Source organism: Gymnoscopelus microlampas, assembly GCF_963454915.1.
Source record: "Gymnoscopelus microlampas genome assembly, chromosome: 11".
Taxonomy (NCBI): domain Eukaryota; kingdom Metazoa; phylum Chordata; class Actinopteri; order Myctophiformes; family Myctophidae; genus Gymnoscopelus; species Gymnoscopelus microlampas.
In genome coordinates this window covers 39732776-39759679 of record NC_139948.1, presented here as the reverse complement: position 1 = coordinate 39759679, position 26904 = coordinate 39732776, and the positions used below count along the sequence as shown (strand labels likewise).

At 40.5% G+C, this 26904-nt stretch overlaps 1 protein-coding gene across 2 annotated transcripts; it reads right to left on the bottom strand.

Annotated features, from left to right (window-relative positions):
- Nucleotides 1-1767: 1767 nt before the first annotated feature.
- LOC311055042 (ethanolamine-phosphate cytidylyltransferase-like) lies at nt 1768-26641 on the bottom strand (the record flags this gene model as incomplete). 2 transcript variants are annotated; one of them, XM_084071116.1, is made up of 13 exons in its annotated part: nt 26516-26641; nt 14020-14108; nt 8368-8529; nt 7608-7674; nt 6844-6928; nt 6329-6388; nt 4252-4384; nt 3699-3781; nt 3509-3586; nt 3051-3116; nt 2668-2733; nt 2493-2581; nt 1768-1882 (listed from the first exon to the last, which is right to left on the bottom strand). In XM_084071116.1, exons 1-13 carry the CDS (start codon nt 26638-26640, stop codon nt 1768-1770), a joined length of 1218 nt encoding a protein of 405 aa, XP_083927242.1. In that variant the 5' UTR covers nt 26641. The 2 variants fall into 2 exon arrangements, with proteins under 2 accessions (XP_083927242.1, XP_083927241.1); XM_084071115.1 differs by having other exon boundaries at nt 6347-6388.
- Between the last annotated feature and the right edge of the window lie 263 nt (nt 26642-26904).

The following is a 26904-nucleotide window of genomic DNA, read 5'->3' as shown; positions in this document are numbered from 1 at the left end:
AGGTTCTGGTATGTACAGTACATGAGGTCCCATAAGTAAGCCCACCAAAAATATCCCAATACTTTTATTTTTTCTCCACTTCCAAAGGCTGAGGTTCACCATTTGAACACAGAGGGCAGTAACCGAGGCAGGTGCAAGTTGAGCACCCTCAGAAATAGCTCTTAATCGAGACACAACCATGTATTAAAAAAAATTATATATCGGATTAAAATGCAATTAATGCCCACTGCTTCTCCAAAGCAAATCAGCCGATTGGAATGCTTCCCAAGGGTTAAGAAGGGGTAGCTTCTCACTTCTCCCAGTTCTCCATTGGCTTCAGCATCTTCCACAGAGCCTGTTATTAATTTAATAATAGATACAAACGGTACATACAGTATATACAAAGGTCAGATTGACAGTGAGTGTTTGAGGGGACTGAGCCCATTGTCAGGGCAGAAAGCAGCAACAGCCCCCTGGAAAAAGGTTTGATGGTCAGCTATCATTCCATGACAGTCAAGTCATATTTCATATTCCACTTATATTTTAAACAATCTCCCCCGCCATTCACAAATGGAACAATACCAAGCTCTCACAGGTGATCTGCTCGCCCGCATCCTATCCCAAATTCCATAAAAGTAATAGTAAAAAATAAAATGCCCATAAAATTAATTCCATCATTTTGAAGGCAAAAAACAAAAGTTACGTTACTGACATGATGATTGATATCTTCTGTTCTTGGCTTTACTATCGCCATGTCCGTAACCTCGCAGGTATAGGGCAGCCAGTGGGGTGTATGTATGTGTATGCATGGGTGATCTGTTGAATGAAAGGATTATTCACACTCTCTTCAGTTATATTCTTAATTTATTTTTAAAATAAGTTCACAGCAGCAGCAGTCTACCTGGAGAAACGGATATATGTCACTTCCTTTTTTGATGTATTCTAGTTTGAAACGCTGAGGAAGGCCCACTTGCCGAAACGCGTCCGTTTCTCCAGATAGACTGCTGCTGCTGTGAACCTATTTATAAAACTAGAAAATGTGCTCCTCGGAGCACAAGTCTCGGCCAGCAAATATTGGAATTTATTCCAAGATTGGAACTTTTTCTGCTAATATCTCCTGACTAAATGTTAGCTTGGCTGATGGCACTGATGTCACTTCGAAACATTCAATGCAATGTTTCGAAGTGACTCACCTATTTATAGGTATGTATTTCGTCATGCGTCTCGCTAGCCAATCAAAGCACACCCTTTCAACATATTGTCACGTGTCACGTGAAGCTTGACCAATGTTAGCTTGGTGGAACCAAAGGAAATCAACGAAAACATACTCTCCACCATGCCTTCGGCCTGGCGGAGACAATAAATTAATAAGAATATAACTGAAGAGAGTGTGAATAATCCTTTCACTGTATGTATCCTCAAGAATCTGCACCCAGTTAAACTACAAGACTCAAGACTCCCCTTGAGTAGAGCACGCCTTCTCCTGACGGCATTTTTCCGGTAGGAGTTGCCTTCATTGATCTGTTGAACGACTCTTCATTGAAACGAAAGGTAAATTGCATAATGCAGCATGTACTGGAAGAAAAAAAAACACAGAATATCCCCGCCATTATCTTGTGATCCCCCGGCAGAGCGTCCCACAAGTGTATAGCGGTTAAGGACTGCTGTGGGTAGAGTAGAGAGCGTGTGTGGAAGTGTGTTGTTGTTCATCGGGCTGCATGTACACGGGGGGCTGGTCAGTGGTTCAATGGTGCGTCGTGCGGAACCGAGCGGAGTCGAGCCTCTCTCCTACAGCACGGCCTGGGCTCGTTCTTTCATCTTCTCCTCCTCTCGTCTCTTCATGGCCTGGATCACAGCCATCTCTTTGGCCTCCTTCTTCTGGTTCCTTTCTTCAAACAGCAACCTGAGTTATGCAGAAACATACAATGGTCTTACTTAAGTAAAAGTATCAATACTGCAATGTAGAAATAGTCTGTTACAAGTGAAAGTCCGGAATTCAAAATTTGCTTGAGTAAAAGTACAAAAGTATTGGCATCAAAATATACGCAAAGCACCAAAAGTTGGAAAAATTGGAAATACAGTCATCTAAATGAGGATGCAGGTTAAAACAGGGAATGTAATGTAATTTGGTCCACAGCTGCCCCCTACTGTAGGTCTTTATGTTGACTACTAGAACAGTAGCCTCAGGTACCCATGCATTGTTTTTGTTCTTGGTTTACTAGAACAGTGGTTCTCAATCATTTTTTAACCATATAAGAGAAGATTTGACAATAAAAACAAAACAAAAAAACAATAGCCAAAATGAGCAGATCTACAAGCACACAATGTGTAGTGCAACACATCGTGAGCCTGTAGATCGGCTATTTTCTAAAAAACGAAAAATAAAATAGGGCTTAAGTGTATTAACGGTTCCCCATTTTGCTGGGGACCTCCTGGAACCAACATCAAGGACCCCTGGGTGTCCCCAGACCCCCACTTTGAGAACCGTTGGACTAGAACATTTCTCCTGTTACCTGTTTTTGATTATCCTCTGGACGATGGCATCCGTAGTGAGACTGTTCCCACTGTCGACAGTACGTAGAATCCCTCTCCTCCTGGGCTCCTGGTTATGAAGAAAACCACATCGTCTCGTACTTGTGATGACACTTGTGAAAATGCTCAATGAAAAGGTGAAATAATAGATCTTACAGCATAAGGGTCAGACCCATCCTTGTCAGGATACACATCTGTCTTCCCATGGCACACGAGATCTACCTGTAAATAGAAATAGGCGTTTTTTTATTTAAAAAATTGTTCAAGGTTGCTATCTTGCTGTACCATTAACACAAAAAAGAAAAAACAAACAAATAAGACACAATTGCAATGAAAGTTGAAAGAAAATGTAAAACAAGGAGGAAAACAAGTCAAAGAAGTTAAGTATACACAGTAGAATATATAACATTAAATAAAAAAAAATCTCCAAAGTCAAGTGATGCATAATATCATTAGCGGTATTTAGTGAAATTTGGGATTGTTCTGTTTGTTCTCGTGTTTAAGATGGAAACTGTAGCCGTGGTACGTATTTACCTTACCTTGAAATGGTCCAGCAAATCTTTTGTGACTGCAAAGGGTGCCCCGATCACCACTTCAGAAACATACTGAGAAATTGTGAAATTGTTACTTACAAAAGAAAACTGCAGTGCTAAACATTTACATAGAGAGAGTAGACATGTAACGATTCAAACTGGTGACAATTTAAATCGATTTAATAATGCATTGCGATGCAAACAGCAGAGGGCGCGTAAAAAAAAGAGAAGAAAATATAGGATCTTTGTAAGATTTTTTGGTCATTTGTCTGGAAAATTATTTTGGGTTTAAAAAATCGTGAAAAATCGTATCGTGAACCTAGTGTCATGATTCGAATCGCATCGTGAGTTGAGTGAATCGTTACATGCCTAAGAGAGAGGAATTTTGTTCTTTATTATTTATTCATCTAATTATATATATTTTTTAATATGGCAGCTATGGCCCTACATAGGAATGAACTCACCCGACAAGCCAGCACACTGAGCGTCCTCTCATGGACATTCATGATGGGGTAATTCTTCCCTTTGTAGCGATTCACCTCCTGAAATAAAGTACAATCAAATCACAGTATATGAAACCAGCTTATAAGCCTCAACGAAACGTGCAGCACATCTCATACATTTGGAGGCATAAAAAGAGAGTAGAACTGTTACCTGATCAAAGTGCAACCCCACAATAATATATGGCTTATCCGACAGCTTATATAGTTCCTCCAGGAAATCCACATGGCCGATGTCTGCAAGGAGACTGGTCAAGGATCACTGCAGTTTCACAGAGCCATATTGGTCTGGTCGATATATATCAGATATATCATTGCTTTACTTTTTTGACAACATCTGTATCTGCAATTATGCAGTCGATTTTTAACCACTTTCAAATTCAAAGATAGCAAAAGCTGCAGATCTACAAGCTCGAACCGTGTCACTTTGCGCCACATTTCGAGCTTGTAGATCTGCTACTTTTGATGCTTTTGTGTTAGGCTGTAGTATGATCAAGTTGGGCAGTAATTTACGAGAAAAAACCCCCCACAAAAAGTAAAAATTACGATATATATACTTTACTATACTGTATAGACTCTTCATAATCGGCATCACAGTCAATCGGACACAAAAAGCTTACATTGGTCGGGCTCTAGCTCTCGAAACAGCAAGTTACTTTAGTCAGGAAGCCTTTAGGTCATGTTATCGCATGCTTATCAGAGGATACGGAAGAGGTCAAAGGCTCCGCCCACGTAGATGATGGTGTCCCCAGGCTGAGGCTCCTGGCCCGAGGCAAACTGGATGATCTTCTGGGAGGTCTGCAGGAACTGGGACACCCCTGTCCACGGACTGTGGCCTTTCTGAACGGGGCAGGAGGAAATAAGTACTTAGTATAGCAGCAGCCAAGACATGATGATGTGCTCTCAAACACTGTAGTAGTGCATTGAACAGAGGATGCCATAGATATATGTATATACAGATATAACGCATTGGCTGCTGCTGCTCATTGGAGCGATGCCTCAATGCGGACGCCATACTGGTCGGGGCAAGTCGGGTGCAAGCCATGCATGTATGTATGTCTATTGAAGCAGGGGGCCTATCCACATTCCACGATTCAAATCATCATAACTTGCTGAATTCGCAATCGATTTTCAAGCAGGTTTGGATTGTTACAAATGTAGTAACAGACAGTAATGGTTTTAAATACAGACATTTTTTAACTGTCCGGGTACTTATACAGCTCAGGCATATTTCTTGCAGTGGAGTTAAAGCAAATTGCCTCTACCAATATGGCAGCGATGTTGCCATATGATCCAGTGGTCAATGTGGTGTTGTACAGTATATAATATGTCTAAGGAACACTGAACGCTCATGCTGCACCAGCGCCCCCAAGTGGCATGAGAAGCATATTGAACAAATTCCAAGACAACAGAAACATCACTGGTCCATTCCATAGACTGTATAAATGAGATGGACAAAGCCACTCCCCTGCTTTCTATATCAAATCATCCCGCCCCTCCTAGAGAATAGCCTACTTTATCGTCAATTTTAAAATAAATGGGACCATAATTTAGCAAAACGCACATCATGATGATTGAAAGGAGACTTTAAACTAGCGACTGGAAGCATATAGAATTTATGACAATTTTTATTACGGTAAGAAAATCTAGTCTAAAGTTTGTCAAAAAACCCATTCACTTGCGTTAAAATAAATTCTTTCTGACACCGCAGGTCGGCGCAGGGTAAAACAGCGCCACTCTGGCCATTCATAAGCTTCCGTGTTGGCCTCATCATAAATATCCAAGCCTTGGCCCTTGGTCCATTCAAAGATGTACATTTCTGCTGTGCCTTTAGTCTACATTCACATCATTGCCCTTCCCGTCGGAAGAGTGAAGGACAACAAACCCCCCCCCCCCCCAAAAAAAACAGTGCTCTTTTCTTTTGCCACCATAAGGACTCACGGCGTGTTAGGTTTCCCCATCCGGGAACAGGGGTGGCATTCATTGTTTACTTGCCAGCTCCGCAGCATGATTCTGCACTGGGCCCACAGTAAAGGCCTTTGTTTGGAAATGGTGGCATCTAGCCCAGAGGACAACTTTGGAAACTTTTGGGCAACAGACTGGCTAAAGAGGCAAGGATTTGGTCCTAAATAGACCCTCGTTAAGAGTTTGGGAGTAAATTTCATCAAGTGGGCAGAATTACAATGACTTTGACGTGAACCCTAGAGTCCGTCCTTTACTCTGGACATGACGAAAATATGCAAACGTCCGGTGAAAATAGCCTACAGTATCTGCAAGCTCACAACGCATCGTGTTGTGACGCGTTTGCGAGATTGTAGGTCATCTATTTTTATCTGAGAGGTTTGGCGTAGAGTGGGGAAAGAAGGAGGGGACCATGCAGGTATAGACCCCTTAGGGCACTGTTACCCAAACAGTAGGTCGGGAGTCATCTTTGTGTCACGGACCAATTTTTATGGGTCCCGAGTACTAAATATCTCCTTTTTAATAATATATACATATTATTTCAAAAGATCAAAAAAAAAGTTTAACTAAGAAAATCACAACTTTTCATCGATTAAACAACACATTTCAAAGGTATTTCATACATAAAATGAATAAAAAGTTTAAGAAGTGAAAATAGCAGATGTACAAGCTCACAACGCGGTGCTTTGCGCCGTGTTGTGAGCTTGTAGATCTGCTATTTTCACTAGGTTGGGTTCCAGGCAAACGTCTAATTTCCTTTGGGTCTTGAAGTATAAAAGGGTTTAAGTGGTTCAAGTTGAATGAATGGAAGAATGATTTGACAGACAAGAAGATGCCTACCTTTCCAAAGTTGTCCGTGTGCTGCTGGTAGTCTGGGCTACCCTGAGGAGTTGAGAGAGGAGGGTGTCAGGTTAGGACATTGGTTCTCAAAGTGGGGTCTCTGTCTGGGGACCCCCAGGGGTCCTTGGGGGGGTTCCACGGGGTCCCCAGCAAAAGTAGTTAATATACAGTAGCATCATCATAATTTTAACCACTTCATATGTTGGCTATTCAAAAAATAGCAGATGTACTTCGTGCCACGCTGCAAGCTTGTACATCTGCTATTTTTGAAAATATTGGATTTTTTTTAAATATTTTTTTATTAAAAAAAAAACACATACATTTTTCTGGGGGTCCCTGGCACAAAACGTTTTCAGATGGGGGTTGGCGGCCAAATACAATAATTCAATTTGGGGGGTCCTTGACATGAAAACGTTTGAGAAACACTGGGTTAGGAGACTTCAGGGTTTGTGGTGAGAATAAAGGGACAAAGTAAAAGGGTTTGCCGTTCTACTCACTATGTTGCTGTGGTGAGCTTTGGTCATGAGCAGCATTCTGCCCACCAGGTCTGTGGTCGACACCCCCTGTGTTCTCTTACACTCCCTGAAAGAACAGAACATTAGGGGAGCAACAATTAATTAAAGCAATCTAATCTAATCGGTAGTTCTGTCACAATGATTATATAATCGTCTAATCACAATTATTTGAGAATTATTTGTCATAATCGTCATAATCGTTTCCATGTTGAAAAATGTTCATACATTAAAAAAAGCAGAAATAGCTGATCTACAAGCTTGCAGATCAGCTATTTCCGCATTCTTTGTGTTTTTTTTGTATAAAATTAATAAATGTCGGTATATTTCAGTTATTTGACATATCTTCCATGTGCAATTTTTATTACAAAGACTAAAACGCAAACAGAAATGTAGTTTTTATTTGTATGTCCCAATGTTCAATGCCAAAAACACAATTAGATTGTTAGTCACAATTTTTAAAAATCTACTTAATATGTAATCGTGACAGCCCTGCTAATCGGTTCAATCGATTATAAAAAAAATTACATTCAAATAAAAGCAACATTTTATTTCCCCCCCAAATTGATACTTTTTTTGTTCAGAATCGATTATTATAATTACATCATTTAGTTCCTCCTAGGCAGACGTATGTATGTTCAGGGTCCGCTTTGGGGTCTGCTATGATGACATCATCAGATTCATCACGTCCGTGTACTTTACTTTGGCAGCGACTACATGATCTGCAATTCCTCAGAGATGGAACTCACCTGTATCGCCCCGCCTTCTTAACCTCTTCATACGTGTCCTTTCCATCCACAGTTAGTGTTATATCATCTGAAATGACATCACATGATGACATCACACTGTATCCAGGGCAAAGCCGAGCTCTGCCACATTCTAACCACATGACCAGTGGAGGAAAAAGTACTCAAATTCTTTACTTAGTAGTAGTATCAATAACCTATTATAGAAATAGTCTGTTATACATGACAAGTTCGGTATTCAACATTTTACTTGTTGAGTAAAAGTATAAAAGTATTGGCATCAAAATATACTTAAAGTACCAAAAGTAAAAGTTTCACAAGTTATCATTATGTCTAAAATGTATAAAAAATCTTTTGAAAATAGCAGATCTACAAGCACCCAACGTGTCGCGGAGCGACACGTTGGGTGCTTGTAGATCGGCTATTTTCAAATAGCCGAGGTATATATAGGGCTGAAGTGGTTAATTTGTTTCGTAATAATAATCAAAATCAACAAAGTAACTTGTCAAATAATTGCAGTGGAGTAAACAGTACAATATTTGCCTCTGAGATGTAGTGGAATAAAAGTAAAAAGTATAACAAATAGGAAATACTCGTGCCTAAACAGGAAGTAAAAGTGCCTAAACATTTTACTGAAGTACAGTACTTGAGTAAATGTACTAATGTTACTTTCTACCGCTGTTTGTCATCGCGTGTTAAGATTTTTTTTTTTAATTCAACAAATGATTATAATTGGATTTAGCTGGAATGAGCGGTGCTGTACCTCCGTGCACACAGAAGTCACTGTTGTACTTGTCCAGGGTCTCCAAGGTGGTGACGTAGGGGGCCCCTTCCACGACCTCGTCCACCCATTTGATGGCGCGGACCATCTTGTACCGCTCTTCCTGAGTGAAGACCGGCGGGCCCTTGTGCTCTGCGATTTCACCTACGGGAGCAAGCACAGGGATTAACCCCATTGAGACCTGAGGCAGATTTAGGCTTAATGCTAGATGCTTCTGAGCATCATGTATTCTATTGCTAGTTCGACCCATTCTAATACTCTTTAATCTTATTCAACTCAGTAATTTTCTCATTTGTCACGGACGAATGAGAACTTAACCCATTGAGACCTGAAGCCGATTCTACATGTCTCCTAAATCTCAACAGTATTCTGAAAAACGTATGTTTCTATATCAGTGGTGCTCAATCTTTTTCATGTCAAGGACCCCCAGAATGATATGTATTTGACCGTGGACCCCCATCAAAATATGTTGTTCCAGGGACCCCCAGAAGCAAAGATTTGAGTTCAAAATGTTTGCTTTAAGATATATATATTCAAAGATTTGCACACATTTTCATGATTTTTCAAAAATAGCAGATCTACAAGCTCGTAGCGCGGCACTCGGTGCCGCGCTATGAGCTTGTATATCTGCTATTTTTGAATAGCCCAAAGTGTAAAATAATGCTTTTTAGCTCAAATCTAAAAATGACACAGTTCCAGGTCTTCATGGGTTAAATCCGTGAAAACATTACAGGACAACAATAAGGTTTGCTGTTCCTAAATCACACAGAATAGAGGGATAACACATGGTTCACTTTATTTGTCATTTACATGCTTGCGCGTGAAATGAAACTCGTACTCAGGACCAGCAGTGTACAATAAATAAAAAATAAGCACAAATCCTAAAGTGCAGTGAATTAAAACTGAGCAGCATTAAAAAACAGCAGCATCCAGCATTTATCAAAACAAGATAACATGGCAGCATGACATACATACTGTAGATTCACGACAAACGGCATAAATGAATAATACAGTAGTCTTTCTCGTAGAGACTGGCCCATTATCATGTCAGCGAAGGAAAGACTGCTGTTGTTCTTTGTTCTATATGTGAGGCTCCCATTGTTTGTTGTAAGCCACAGCAACAGTTGTTCTAATTTATACTTAATTGTGCACCAGTGTCACACACTGAAAATAGCCGATCTACAAGAGGATTACACCGCGCATTGTGCTGCGCCGCATTGTGAGCTTGTACATCGGTTATTTTCGGTGCGCGACAGACACCCGACCGCAACTTAAGTATAACTCAGGCTTTAAACTCTTTGGTGTACCATGAAGAAAGGGAGTACCACCGCACATCAAACAGTTAACAGGCAGGTCCAGTGCATCACAGAACCGGGACACATCAGCAGACAAAAAGAATAAAGCACTGGAGCATCACGGACGAATAAATGACTTTTTATTTATGTTGAAGTAAAGAAGTGACTAACGTTTCGATGCATCTTCATCAGAATGCATCCATGATGCTGATGAAGATGCACTTGCATCAAAACGTCACTTTTTTACTTAGCACCTTGCAGTGGTGGAAAAAGTACTCAAATGTTTTACTTAAATAAAAGTATCAATATTGCAATGCAGAATACACAAGTTTTCAAATGTATAAAATGTATAAAAATCTTAAATAGCAGATCTACAAGCTCGTAGAGCCTTTCAAAAGGCCCGAAATGTATATACTGTAGGGCTGAAGTGGGTAATGTATGTTTTGTAATAATAATGAAAATCTACAAAGTAACTAGTACCTAAAGTTTTCAAATAATTGTAGTGGAGTAAATGTACTTAGTTACTCTACACCACTGGCACCTTGTAAATAAAAAGGCATTTATTCGTCCGTGAAGCTCCAGTGCTTTATTCTTCTTGTCCACTTTGGTGCACCATGTTTGTGTGTCACAGTGTCCGAATGCCCCAGTGGGCCATGGTAGAGTGAGACAGATTGCATGGTGGCCAGGCTAGGCCAGCATCCCTGGCTCCCTGTGCTACCGTCACGAGAGCAACCCTCTGGAGCTCACAGCGCACAGCTGGTGCCTGGGCTGCTGATTATTGGACCGAAACAGAACAAACAAGGGCTGGTGTGATGGGGAGTTTAAGGTTGGAACACAAGTGGATGAGGAGGACAGAGGAATCTGGGATAGTACAATGGAGGCAAAAGGCTAGGGGATCCAAAGGTCAATCGAAGGGCCTTTGAGGTAAAGACAGGGTTCCCACACATTTTCTAAACTTTTATCTAACTTTAATAATATTTTTACCCCATTGACCATGACTTTATTTAAGTACCGGTGGTTTAAAATAGGAAGGCCTATAGCGATCACAGGGTGCACTGATGAGGCTCTTACTCCCTAAGACAGACGAAATAGCAAAAATGGAACAAAAATGGAATATGGTATTGAATTAATTTGTATCTACATATAGGCTACAGTAGACTTAGAGAATGTCATTACATGTTCCGTGCCACATTTTTGCCACACCATCCATTCATCCTAAGAGGATCATTATGTCACTTTTTTACCAAAGTGAATGTCAGCATTTGCCCCATTTATCAATTTAAAAGTAATGAATTTAGGGTATATAATTTGCCTTTGTGTTGGGAAATGAGTGAGCACTAAGTAATCTTATAGTAAAAAAAAAAAAAAATCATAACCTTTTGTAAAATAATTCATAACCTTTTGTATAGTGGTATAGGTACAGTGGCCTATATATTTCCAAAATGATGTGTGGTTGTCACAAGCTCGGCACACCGTTTGGGAGCCACTGCCCTGGAGTGACCGCAGGGAGAAATCACACCCTGTAAACGTCTCTTTCTAAGACATCATCACACACTGTACTGCCAGTGCTTTCTGCATTTTCTGCACACGCTGCTCTTTGTTCTGCAAGCATTTTGTCTAGCTAGGCATCGCATGCTTCTAAGAAAAGGTCAATGCACAGGTGTCTTGGCCAGGAGTGAGATGAGGAAAGTGTTACAATCCATTTTTATCTCAAGCACCTGCCTTTTTGAGATCATCTGCTGCCTCTGCTGCAAAACCAATATCCACCGCAGGCCTGATTTATATCAGTTGCGCACCGGTGTGAAAATACATTTCTAAAAACTCACAATGCGTGCGCTTGTACAACTTTTTTTCAGCGCACAACACTGGCGCGACAACTTAAGTATACTCTACAATACCCTTTAGAAGCATTCTTGTGTTCACTCGCTTGATCAAAATGGCACTATAAGAGGGAGTTTCTTTCTTTCAATGTCATCTCTTTGATTAGACAATCCATGGGCCCTGCAGACAGAATAAAGCGGAATAAAGACTAAATGTATTTACTGATTGCTGCCTAGGTCATCATATTATTACACTCATGTTATTATTACTTAATGTGTTCCCATGAGAACATTAACAAGCTATTAAATAACCAATCCTTTATCTGAGTTTACCGGCTAATTTGGTGCTTGTCTTAACCACAAATATTTGTTTATTGTTATATTTTCGTGGGATAAAATACATTCAAAATATTGATAGCTTAACCAATGTGAACACTGGCGCAACCTTGGATATTATTGCCAAATATCTTTCTTTGTGGGATTACCTTTTAAGGCCAGTAGAGGGCTACTGGGTGCCATTCATATCAATGTGAATATATATATATAATATCTGACCACTCTCCTCATGTCCAAATAAGGATATAAACACATGATATATCAATAAATAAAAACTTTTTTTTTTTAAGATCGCATCATTTCTGGATTAAAGGTCAGACCTTTAATGACAGTATGAATTATATTACATGCATTAGTTCTACAGCTGAACATAATTGTTTGACAGCCAATTCAGTTTCAATTTAGTGGATTGGAATGTGGATGTATTTATTTTTGTGTGACAGAGTATAATCTTAGTATCAATTCAAATACTATAGAGTGGGTATAGTACCTTTGATGAGGTTGAATACATGTCCTCACTTGTGAATGGTATACTGTTGCTTTGGTTTATCAGTTTGGTATTGATAAGAAAGGGGAATGCTGATGGTCCCACTGGAAAAAAGTGGATCTGCTCCGGCTTTCTTGACCTCTGGCTCTGGTAATGCTCCTCTTGAGACTGCATGACATATAGTTGATCTCATGAGGCCACAGAATCAGTCCTCTCTCACAAACTTTCACATTTTTAACCCATCGGTGCTGGCAGAGTTTAAGCATCGATGTGTTGCATGCTTCATAAAGTCTTCTCAGTGTTCAGGGCTGTTTTTTAAAATGCCAATACAGCATGTAGAGAGAATTTGGTCCACCTTCCATCCGCTTATCTATCCTGGAATACATTATGCAGAGTGCGCAGTCTGCACAAGCATAGTATGTTCAGCAGAGATGTTGACTTGGACAAGTTCGGAATGAAGTAAACTGAACACTGCACACTACAGTGCAATTCACATGAGGCGCGTCCATTGATAACTGCACACGGTTCCTCTATTTTGCATGTGCTATACGATGTCCTGGGTAGTTGTGTGCCCCAGGAACTCAGAGCCCACATGCCAGGTTTTCACCTGCCCCACATCCCAAATTCAGACACGCAGAACCATTTGTTTGAGTTGGAGAGCTTTGTTCGGGCTTTCATTGAACATCATTCCAGCCTGCCTGGTCACCTATGATAACAACAAGCCATTTGAAGTAGGGCGCAATTCCAAATGTGGAGAGGTAAGGCACTTTGTTTCCCCACATCTAAATTTGGCTGCTATTCCAGACGCCACACATTATTAAACATGCACAAGTTCCCCAGGCATTTTTGCGGATAAGCAAACTGCTAGCACTCGCTAACTTTCTTCCTTGTTAAACAAACCACTGCCAACTAGCTGCATACCGATGTTTATCACATGATACTAGAGAAGTTTCAACGGTTACGTGGTACTAGGAACAAGGAATGTATTTAGCATGTTTTGGGATTTTTATGAACAAAACCAAAAACCCTGGAAAGAGGTGCAGTTTGGTTTAACAACTCATATTCTGGGCATGTCATAATAGGCAACCATTTGGCAAAGATAGGCAAACATGATCAGAAAATAGCAGATCTACAAGCTCACATCGCGTCAAGAGACATGAAAGAGATTTGGTGTAGAGGGGAAGAAAGTACAGTAGGGGACCGACCAAGTATAGACCCCGGTCAACTACGTATAGAGTTTAAGTGGTTAAGTTGGGCCTTGGGCCCCCATAACATCTGAGATGAAAGGCAGATGGCTCACAATGCGTCACAAAGTGACGTGTTGTGAGCTTGTACATCGGCTATTTTCAAATAGCCGATAAAATATAGGGCTGAAGTGGTTAATGTGTGTTTTACAAAGTAACTAGTAACTAAAGTTTTCAAATAATTGTAGTGGAGTAAAAAGTACAAAATTTGCCTCTGAGATGTAGTGGAGTAGAAGTAAAAGCACTGAAAAGAATACCTCAAAATTGTACTGAAGTACAGTACTTGAGTAAATGTAAAAGTAACTCAGTACATTTACTGTACTGAGTTACTTTACACCACTGGTACTACCTGAAGGTCAGAATAAAATGTCTCCCTGTTTGCAAACAGGCATGCTCTGTTCATTGGCTCAGTGGTAACAATTTCAGCACTGTTGAAAGCCGTGGAACCTTACTGTCTGTGTGCACTCCAACGATGAGGTAATCTCCCATGGCCTTGGCCTGTCGCAGCTGGTTGGAGTGGCCATAATGGACCATGTCATAGCTGGGAAAGAGACAGGGAGAAGATACACTGTTAACTTAACTCTGACTTCTCCTGTAACACAACGCAAGCTTTCTTACCCCCTAGTAAGTAGCCCATATACTTCAAACAGATGCAGGCACAACAGGTAATAGAACAACACATCGATATAAATGATTGTTTAAAAAATAATCAATGTTTATACAAATAATCAATTGGGGGCACGTAGAAATTTCGCTTTAGTTATTCAATATTTTAAATTTTCAATCATTAATAAAAAGCTAAATTAGCAGATCTACGACATTGTAGATCTGCGTGTAGATCTGCTATTTTCAAAAATGTTGCTTCTTTCTTATATTATTTGACAATTTGGCCAATGTTTGACCAGTTTTTATAGTATAGTTTGTCTTTCTTTTTTTTTGTATTAAAAAGGTCTTAAATTGTCATTTGGGGACCCCCCACAGGTTCAGAACCACTGACCTAGTCTTGCACTACATGGCACACAATGGAGTGTACAGTATATTATCATGGTCCTGTAGCATAGTGATAGCAGACAGATGGTCATTAGCCTCCTACTATGATCACAGGCTGCAGGCTACTTATTCATCTGGTAATTGTTGTGTCTGCTCACAGTGATGTCTAATGTACAGGCAAGATAAGACGAGAAGAGGATGCACACCATAAGTCTCAGTCGGTTATTACTACAAAACTAGTGTTGTGAAACGTTAGAGATAGATCGATAGACCTTTATTGATCCCTGTGGAGAAATTCAGGCGATTTCATATCACAAGCAGATCAATCTATCCTGTCAATCTGGAAAACAAGACCTCCAACAATTGCCTCCACATGTCCAAATAATATCGGGGGCAGCATTGGCCTAAAAGTTAGATGAACGCACTTGTGGTCGAAAGGTTACCAGCTCGATCCACCAGACAGGAAGGAGCAATCCGGGTGGGGAAGTGAATGACCACTACTCACCACTCACACCCCCCCCCCCCCCCTTCAACACCCGCTGAAGTGCCCTTGAGCAAGGCACAGCACCTCCAACTGCTCAGTGGTATAGGACTGTGTTTGTACTGGGTAGTACCCAGCTTTTATTGTGTGTGTGTTGCTGAAAAAGAGCATTCATGCTCAGCATACCTTCCCTGGGTAAATAAACGTAAATTTTAAAAGAAAAGAATATAAAAAAAGGCTAATTAATTACACAGCCTGTATCATTAGCTGGTTAAAGACATTGAGATACTGTTGCATGTCACAAGACTACCCGGGATTCACACGAGTGGTGTGCAGAATAAGAACAGCGTCCTCTACAAATCAATAAGGAACAGATAAGAAGCAGATTGCCACAACAACCACGTGCGTGGCCAGAACGGTATGATAATCCAGTGATGCTGTCAGCCCCGGGGCATGTTAATCATATCTGTGCATCTGTGTGCCTCGCTGTGTGGCATCACTGTACACACAGCGAACCCAATCGCCCTTGAGTGAACCAAGATCCCTTCCAGTACAGTACTAAACGATGTGATGAACCATTATCATCATTATTATTAATATTATGTCTTCCAGTAGGTCCTAAAATACACGATAAACCATTATTATTATGTGTCTGTTCTATTTGTATTTGATTTCATACCACCCATACTGTATCTTCTACACAGAAGATATCTCGCCTTTCACTTGAACCAAGCTTCCTTCCAGTTCGTCCTAAAAGACAAGATGAACCATGACTCTCATTATTGTTATCATTATTGTTATTTCTATGGGCTTCCATATCAACCACCATACTGTATCTTCTGTACAAAAGATATCCTCGCTGTCTGGCAGAAACCTATAATTCAACTCTTAATGTTGAACTGTTATTTCATACATGAATAGCCTACTTCATTGTATGTGTGTCACGCAAATCAAGTGAAGTGCGGCTATAATGACATGCCAAAAAATAGGGATGCCAGGTTGAAAGTGGTTAAGAGTGTGTGGGTTTAATAAATATTTAACCAATTAAAAGTATTAACAATATGAGCTTGTGACTAAATATAACTACATTGGATCCATTGGAACAAAGATATTTTTTTCCATTTCTTGAAAAGTTTCTATACAGTAAAACCATGACATAGTGACAATATTCTGAAGGGTGAACGACGGAAAGTAGGTGCTTAGCTGGCAATTTAAACTTTAACCACTTGAACCCCAATATCCATATTCTGGGGGGAACGTTAGCCAAAAATAGCCGATCTACAAGCTAAGTAGAGCTCTCTGCAAAGAGATTTGGTGTAGACAGAAAAAAGCAATCCAAGTACAAAGACAACTCAGGTCCAGTTTACTAAGTCTAGAGCAGGGGTCTTCAACAGGGGGTCCGGGAGCGGGTCCTCAGAGTTACTACAGGGGGGTCGCCAAATCTTTGTGTGATATGATTTTTGTTTTGACATTTAACCACTTGAACCCTAGCATCCCTTTTCTGAGGAGAACTTTAGCCAAAAATAACAGATCTACAAGCTCACAACGCTTCCTGCTGCGAGGCGTTGTGAGCTTGTAGATCTGCTATTTTGGGCAAAGTGTAGAGGGAAAAAAGAGCAGACCAAGTAAGAGTTTAATTTATAACACAATTTCATACAATATAGAGGGGGTCCCTGCTTCATCTCTTTCTGAGCTAGGGGGTTCATAGCCTGAAAAACGTTGAAGACCCCTGCTCTAGAGCAGGAGCTGTAGTAGGGGGGGTGCAGGGCCATTTGGAGGTGACGAAGAGTCCAAAGACGGCATTACATAACAGTGGTTCTCAAACATTTTCATGTCAAGGAGCGGACCAAGATTTGAAAAGATCTTGAGCAATGGGCCCCCATAAGAGACAACCATTTGTCAATATTTGTCAAAAATGTTTTTAAAATAGCCGATCTACAAGCTCACAACGCTTTGTGGCACGCTTGTAGATCGAAAATAGCCAACTGTTAAGCTTGAAAATATAACATAGAAAATAGCCAAGCTCACAACGCATCACAACGCGTCGAATACCTGTAAGTGTTTTAAACTGTTGCTCATTTTGCAGGGGACCACCTGGAACCCCCCTCAAGGACCCCCTGGTGGTGTCCCTGCCTGGCTGGACCCCACTTTGAGAGGCCCCGTTACATAAGACTTGGGGAGGGAGGCAGTCAGCGGCATCTGCCCTTGAGTAACCTCAGGAACGCTGAGGGTGAAGTGATTGTATTTCTGCTGTCTTTTTTCTTTTTTGTGCAGGGATGGATCATCATCACACAACCGGATCACAGGGGACTAATGAAAAATTAACTAGTTTGTTAACAGACACCCAAACCGAGCCAGGGCTCCTTGACAATAATACCTGCAAGAGGACTGCGGTTGACGGTCAGAGTGTACAGAACGGAGACATAGAACACATTCTATACCAGTAATGGCTTGACCCATTAAGACCTGAGGCCGACAGAATGTCTTCTAAATGTCTTTTTTTTAAAACCTATGATGCTACATCAGTGGTTCTAAAACTTTTTCATGCATTTGGCCGCGGACCCCCATCTCAAAATGTTTTTGTTTCAGGGACCCCCAGAAGATTTGAGTTACAAATGTTCGCTTTACAAAAAATATATATATATATTCAAAGATTTTCACAAATTTTCACGATTGTTCAGAAATAGCAGATCTACAAGCTCATATATCTGCTATTTTTGAATAGCCAAAGAAACCTAAAATGACACAGATGCGTTCCCGGTCTTAATGGCTTAAGTAATAATGTATGGATCCACACTTAGACACTGTAATGAAGCAAAGAGAACCACACCGTTTGCAATTATTCAAGATTTGAATGGGAACAATTACAATGTCTGTATAGTGCTGCTATGAAGATATACGGTACTGTAAAAATCGTACTTTCTATCAATTGCACACCCCACGAAGCCTTGAATTCATGGAGTTTTTTTTTGTTGTTGTCGCATTACTGAGCCAATTCTTTGCGGAGTCTCAAAGAGTCTCATACTGACCGATGACACGGTCATCAAATTATTGGCTCAGGAATGGGACAAAAATCTCCATGAATTCAAGGCTTCATGGGGTGTGCAATTGATAGAAAATAAGTCATTTTTGGGGTGAACTACTCCTTTAAATCCACGCCATGGCGAACAATAAATATTTAACTAGAAATAATTGTTTAATTGTGCTTGCTGTATCTAATATCGACTGGTTAACTCACAGAATGTGTTGTTTCGTCTCAGGTGACCCTGGAATGAGTCGATAAAGGACTGGACAAGTGCATGTCTGGACACATTATCTGAAGTGTTAATTACATGAACTGGAAGTGGACTTTATACTCCTGGCCCGGATGATGATGACGATGGCAGGCGAACTTTAACCCTGTCACCCTGCTGTGTCACACAAGTAGCTAAGCAACATGAGCGGAGTGCCTCGTCGGGGACAGGGAGACGGGCGGTGACCAGTGGTGGAAAGTAACTAAATACATGTACTCAAGTACTGTACTTAAGTACAATTTTAAGGTATTTTTTACTTTACTTGAGTAGTTCCAAAGTAATTTACAATACTTTTACTTCTACTCCACTGCATCTCAGAGGCAAATATTGTACTTTTACCAAAAATAGCCGATCTACAAGCTCACAATGCGTCGGGCTAGTTAAAGTTACAGGCATGGTGTGTGTGTGTGTGTGTGTAATATGAAATGTGAGCTTACCATAATTACAGTAATCCTTAATCATATTCCATCATATTCAAGGGCTTTTGGAGAGAAATGAGACAGACTCCATAGAGCCCTCCAGAGGCTCCATGTGTGTGTCTGTGTCCAGCTGATGCTCGTTGGCACTCGTTAATGTTATATACATCCAGGCAATAGGCTCTATGCACAGCAGCCATTTTGGAGAGAAATTGGGCCTCTTCTTACTTCCTTCACAGGTGTTACCAATGATACTAATGAAGGCTCTGTTCCATTCTGGTCAAACAGAGGCAGGGTGCTGATATTGTGCATGTTGGCTCACTACTGTAGAAACACTAGTGGGTCTCAAAGTGTGGTCCAGGGACCCTCATGGTTCCTTGAGGGGGTGTTAACTCTGAGAGTGTCAGAGTTATGGGGGTTATGGGGGTCCTTGAAATGTAAAAGTGTGAGAACCACTGTGCTACACTAAATGGAACAGAGCCTTCAATAGAATCATTGGTAACACCTGTAAAGGAAGTAAGGAAGGGGCCCAATTTTTGTCCAATATGGCTGCTGTGCATAGAGCCTATTATGTTTCTGCACTCACATTTCCGATTTTGACTAGAATATTCCTTTTCGGTCCTAAAAACGCTGCTTATCAATTAATCAATTAATTGATCGATAAGGTTATCAATCAATAATTTGCATCCCTAACACAAACAAATAGGGCTGCAGATTGATTGATTGTTTTTTTTTATTGTTGTGATTGATTGTTTTTTTAACTAACGTCCATAGTATATCACGTGCTGCTTTGCTCACGCACCTTTATATCTTACCTCAGGCACTGTGTATATGTAGATATTTGTTTGTTTTCTTTGATTGATCTCTCTTCCCCCTACTCCCTCCCCCTTCTTCTTCTTCCCTTTCTTTTTTTCTATGGAAATAACAAAAACGATAGAACTTGCACAAAAACAAATTTCACACACTTTTTTACTTCTGTAAACCTGTGATGTGACAATAAAGATGATTCTGATTCTGATTATTATTCTATTGATAACTTTTTAATTTAATCGAATAATCGAGAAGTACTTTTAAAAAAAATATCAGCGAAAAAACGCGGAAATAATTCTAATCATTTTTTTTAATAATCTACTAAATTGATAAGTCTGATTAACCACTGAAGCCCTATTTAATACCAGGCTTAAGTGGTACAACAGTGTCGCTCTGTCGCTCACAATAGCAAAAATAGCCAATCTACAAGCTCACAGCGTGTCGTTGCGACGCAAAGCACTGTGAGCCTCTAAATCTGCCCCCCCACCCCCAAATTGATTATTTGTATTAACCCTTTAAGACCAGGAAAGCATAATTTGTGTAATTTTAAGATTTCTTTGGCTATTTATAAATAGCAGACCTACAAGCTGGGAGTGTGGCACCGAGTGCCACGCTACGAGCTTGTAGATCTACTATTTTTGAAAAATTGTGAAATTGTGTGCAAATCTTTGAATATATTTTTTTTAAAGCGGAAGCAAATATTTGAGTTACAAATGTCCACTTAAAAAAAGAGCAGATAGCAGATAGCAGATCTACAAGCTCATAGCGCGGCACCCGGTGCCGCGCTATGACCTTGTATACGTATATGCTATTTTTGAATAGCCAAAGTAATCTAAAATGACAGAGATGCGTTCCCGGATTGAATGGATTAAAATAGATTATTTATTTATTCTATATTCGATTAGTTAGATTAACTGTCCCACTGTCCCATACAGACAACGAGACGTTATACCGCCGGGCGAGGAAGACGAGGGCTGCCTCCTCCTTGGACAATTAGGCCTTTATGGTTGTGCTGACGCTGCAGAATGTCAGTAAGAACATGGTGAATAATATGGTCCAGCACAATGTGTTCAGTGAAGAGCCCGCTGCATGGCTCCCTGGCTGGCCTGGCAGGCAGTGATGGAATGTAACTGAGTACATGTACTCAAGTACTAACCGTACTTAGGTTCAATTTTGAGGTATTTATTTTACTTTACAGCAGTATTTCCAAATTTCTAAACTTTTGCTTGTGCTCCATTATATCTCAGAGGCTAATATGGTACCTTTTACTCCACAGCTATTATTTTTAGTAACTTTAGTTTCTAGTTACTTTGTAGATTTTAAATATTATTACAAAACATACATTAACCACTTCAGCCCTATATAGACTTGGGCTATTTGAAAATAGCCGATCTACAAGCTCACAACGCGTCGCAGCTTGTAGATCTGCTATAGATCTTATACATTTTGAAAACATGAAATGGAAGATTTCTGCATAATGAGTACTTTTACTTTTGGTACATTTAAGTACATTTTGATGCCAATTACTTTCATACTTTTACTCAAGTAAATTTTGAATTCCGGACTTTTACTTTGTCAACAGAGTATTTCTACATCGCAGTGTCGATACTTTTACTCAAGTACTTTTTTCCACCACATGCTGGCATGCAGGTGTGGCCCACGGGTGTTAGAGGGGTTAATGACATGAGCTGTGTTGACACTGGGGCTCTTTGCGAGCTCAGCCCACCGGTTAATATTGTGGCATCCCAAATATTCTGCAACATTCCATCAAACCACAGTGCGGCCGGGCCACACCTAAATGGCTGGAATTCTCCCAGAGAAAGCCCCCGTAATCCTGGTCTTCGAGCAGGCAGATTCAGAGAATTCCTTCTTTCTTTTTTACTCTCTCTCTCTCTCTCTGGCCTATGAGCCCAGCCTCTGCCCAGGAGGAGAGTTTGCGGTTTCTCATCATGACAGACATAGATCTACACAAGTAAAGATCCTCACTGCTGATTTGACCACATCATGTACCCTCTCGATGAAGCGAAACGTCATGTCAATTTGAATAAAAACTGATGCTGCTGAGCAAGAGCAGAGTGCGGGATCTTTGTTCATGAATGTTTGTTTGTTCATCATGAATGATTGCTTCATTTGTCACTGTCCAACGCACGGTCTGCATCTGAACCAAATGCATGTGCTAAGACTGCATGTACCCTAGCATCCCTTACTCTGGGGCTCGTCATAATAGGCGAACATTCTGCAAAAAATCACACCCAGTGTGAAGTGAGCGGTGATATTTATGAGTTATTAATTTCATCATGCGTCTCGCTAGCCAATCACAGCGCGTATGCGAAGTTTGAAGTTCATTTTATGATGTGTCTCGCTAGCCAATCACAGCGCGTCTGCGAAGTTTGAAGTTAATTTCATCATGTGTCTCGCTAGCCAATCACAGCGCGTCTGCGAAGTTTGAAGTTAATTTCATCATGTGTCTCGCGCTAGCCAATCACAGCACATCCTGCAAAGCTTAGCCTATGGGCGTGTTTTCCACAGCATGGCGTCACAGCGAAAGACACATTTTCACGACGGAAAGAAAAACTTTCGCCACGGATGGGTCCTAAACCCTCTTATAGGAGCGGTTGCATCTGTATAAGAAATCATGAACTGATTCTTGAAGAGAATTTTTCAAAATGTTGAAAATGTGAGGTCTTCTCAGACAAAATAATCAGCATGGATTATTTTTGAAGCTATCAAGATACTTAAGACGTAAAGGTTTCCTTAATACTTGGGTCCATTCTGATGGAGTAGGCTTGTGTATTAGATGGATGAATGAACACTTGAGGATTTGACTGTGTAAAAGACGGACCATGCCGTTATCATTTGCTATGGTTACATTACATCTCGTGCCCAGTCTGCCCACGCGCAGTAGCAGGACATCTTCATGTGCAGTAGATTACAGCATTACACACAGCATGAGTCATGTCATGTGCACCCAAAACGGATGTCACATTTTAACATGGTCTCTGAGATCAGCGGTTCTAAACCTGTGGGTTCCCACATGATTTGGGGGGGGGGGGGGGTCATCTGGTGTCCCCAGATGACAGTGAAGTGACAATTTAAGGAATTTTAAGACTTTTTTTAATACCTCAACAACAAAAAATTAAAGCAAATAAAAAGACTGGATCAAAAGTTATGAACAAACTAGACTATAAAAGCTGGTCATCTGTAAATCTGCTATTTTCACAATATTTAACTGTGGAACTGAGTCAAACAAAATGTAATGCCTCAACTCCTACACTTCCAAGTGCTTGTCAGGGTGGGGGTGGGGGAGGGGGGGGGTCCCTTGTTCAAATATGATGATTTTTGGGGGACCCCAGTTCAAATATGATAATTATGGGGGGTCACGGTCTGCAAAGGTTGAGAACTCACTGTCATAGTACAGAGCAGTGTAAGGGTGTCAACAATAGATTGTTGGTGGATATTCTCCTCAAATAACCTTGACTATGGAAGGCATCACCTCCACAAACAAACAAACAAACAAACAAACAACAACAACAACAACAACAACAACAACAATGGCCCAAAATAACAGGTGGTCTAAGTGACATTTATTTTTTTAAATATTACTGTGTGTTAAATAGTTCTATATTCCAATAGCACTCATTGCTAGAGTGTTCAATAACAGGGGCCTCCCCATCTCTCCAGCCCTTTAGTAAACCAAAAATAAGTTAATTGTTCAAAAGAAGAGTCCCCCCAGACTAGTTATGGACATGATGAAACATACAGACTACGCATCTCCTCAGTTTGTAGGAATACAGTTATAGAATCCCTTTTGTGTTCTCACTCATTCTCACTTTGTTGTTGTTGTTGTTGTTGTTGTTGTTGTTGTTATTGATATTATGTGAGTTGGCACAGAGACACAAAGCCACTCAGTGTAGCCTTTCCGTGTTGACAATCCATCACCATGGGTTTACTGGGCAAGCTTCAATAATGGTATAAGCATACAGTAGCCTATGTACATACACACACACACACACACACACACACACACACACACACACACACACACACACACACACACACACACACACACACACACATACACACACACACACACACACACACACACACACACACACACACACACACACACACATTTTTAAGTGCTTTAAATTGCCAGTGGTCCTCAAAGTGGGGTCCTCCAGGGACCCTCAGGGTTCCTTGACTCGGTTGACTGACTCGGTTCCAAATGGACCCTTACAGGTCTGTAACTCTGAGAGTGTACAAATGGAACCATATCCTTTTTTTTGTACTCTCTGACCTTCTGTTATAGAAGGTCCTTGAAATTAAATCATTTGAGAACCAATGTTCTAGGACAAATGAACTTGTCTGACCCATGTGTATAGTGTAGGATGTGTGAGTGCTGGAACATATTGTTACAGTAACATCATCGTGATCACAGGCAGTGCACGTACTGCGTCTTAGGACCAAGGAATGTTGGCACACATGTTCGTTTTGTGCCTTGAATAACCATTACTGGCTCCAAAGGCACTGTGAGTGTACAATTTATGCAGTGTCAGTGAAAATGTCTTCTCCATCGGTTTGCTGTGTTATATCATGTTAGCATATGTTTTCAGTGTGTAATGTAACATACTAAGTAAGCATACTAAGTACATAATAAGTACATTTACTACTAAGTACTGTACTTAAGTACACTTTTGAGGTATTTTTACTTATTTACTTACAGAGTATTTCCAGTTTTCAGTACTTTTACTTCTACTCCACTACATCTCAGAGGCAATATTGTACTTTTACTCAACTACAATTATTTGAAAACTTTAGTTACTAGTTACTTTATAGATTTTGATTATTATTACAAAACGTACATTAACCACTTCAACCCTGTACTGTATATACATTTCCTCCATTTGAAAATAACCGATCTACAAGCACACAATGCGATTGTGCGCCTGTAGATCTGCTATTTTAAAAAGATGTTTTATACATTTGAAAACTTGTGAAATGGGACATTCTGCATAATGAGTACTTTGGTACTTTACTTAAGTGCATTTTGATGCCAATACTTTTGCTTTTGCATTGTAGTATTGATACTTTTACTTAAGCAAAACATTTGAGTACTTTTTCTACCAACGTATGTTTTACATTATATCATGTTGGCACATGTTTTATGTTAGGCTGCTACATCATCTTGGCATATGTTTACCGGTAGAAGGATCTGTGTTTTGTCATCAATTTATCACTGCTCCACGGAGATCAGTGCATGTTTTGAACTGTACATGACGTACTCACTCACAGCCAAATCAGTTCACATTGGGGCTGGGCAAGAGATACTGTAGATATGATATCAACATCGTGATATGAGTCTAGATACCATCTGGGATTTGGGATATCGTAATATCGTGATGGCATTATGGCTGTTGTCTTGTCCTGGTTTTAATATTGCTAAGCTAACCAGTCTCACAAGCTTGTAGATCTGCCACATGGCTATTTTTGTATAACAGAAAAAAAGATATATGTATTTAAAAAAATTATAACTGAAATATTTAAAAGAAAACTGATATCATGACAACATTGATATCGAGGTATTTGGTCAAACATTTTGTAATATTTGATTTTGTCCATATCACCCAGCCCTGTAGTTCATATTCACAATCTTGTCAGTCTCAAAGGCATGTACAGTATTTATTTACCATAAAGCTGTACAGGTTCATTCTGCCCAACAACAGATATAGATACATGGCATGCAAGTGTCGTCATAAGGTAAACAGAACTCCACCATAAACCTGGCCTTCATCAATGTGTAACCTATAGTGTTATCCACCACTAGAGCAATAAATCATTTTGAGGATTTTATGTAACTAGCCTATACTGCCAGAACCTAAATGACAAAATATGTCATATTCAAAATGAACTGAATGTTATTTTTGTTTTATATATAGCATAGCATTTGCTTACTAATGACAGAATTAGCATGTTGATCATTTGACCAAAGACATTCTTCTGCCATAACTTATTGCCTTTAACCACTTAAACCCTGCAGTAACCTTACTGTGGGGAAAGCTCTCACAGAAAAGAGTGAGCTTGTCAATCTGCTATTTTCTGCGAAAGCTTTCCCCAACAATAACAGAAAACAGAAAATACCCTAGTATAGATCCCTGAGGGACTCCGCTCAAGGGGGTTTAAGTGGTTAAGTGACACAGTCACAGTGCTGTGCACAAGCCCAGGTAACCTGAAATTGAGCCCCATTGACAGGTGTCTAGACTCCCTATCATATGGTGGCACTTGGCAGTGAATCATATTGGAAAAGGACTCCCTGTGTGCATCGTGCATGATTAGTGTGTCACGACTCCTCCATGCACTTCCCATGGAAGGAAGGGAACAAGTTCTCACGTCTTCATCACACTAAACAGGCTATACTTCATGATGTGCCTCCTATATTATTGAAACTCTTATATATATGAAACTTTATGGCAGCTGTGCTGTATATAAAAACTGTTATTTAATGCCTGTATTCGGTTTTCCTCTCTGACTGTGTGTGTGTGTGTGTGTGTGTGTGTGTGTGTGTGTGTGTGTGTGTGTGTGTGTGTGTGTGTGTGTGTGTGTGTGTGTGTGTGTGTGTGTGTGTGTGTGTGCAAAACGTATAGGCTACTGTACATATTGCAGTATTGCAGTCATATACACACGAAACAGGCTGTCATCATTTATGTCAGTCAGCTCTCAAATAGCCTACTAGACTAGTGTTCTGTAGCAGGCCTATAATAGATGTGGGCTTCAGGGCTTGCCTTAAAGTCATTGAATCAAACATGATCAGAGGACAGTATAAATGACAGCAATGTTGCAGCAGCAGCATCATCATCATAAGATATAACGGTTATTAAGATAAGATGCCACCAACCCACCAGCCATCCATCGCATGATTCGCATCATAATATAACGGTTATTAAATCCCCACAAAACTCACCAGCCGTCGCACCACACCCGGACGCTCCGCCGTCTCTTCTCCGGGCTGCAGGCTGCAGCGCAGGGGCCGGTGATCCCTGCGTCTTTCCCCCCGTTCCCACCGTGGTGGTGTCCGTTCTTGATCATTTTTTTTGTGCGTGCAAACAAACAACGGCTAAAAAAAAATAAGCCAAAAAATATATAGGCCTATATATATATTCTATCTATGCGGTACGATCCTATTACACACACAGAAAAACCCAACGGCAGCGGGATTTGCTCGCGTTTTGTTTAGATGGAAAGGCTGTGTGTGACTGTGTGTGTGTGTGTGTGTCAAGCCTGGTATCATGTACTGTCTGTATGCCGTGCGGTGCGTGCAGGGCAGCCGGGAGACTGTGTGCAATAAGTGAC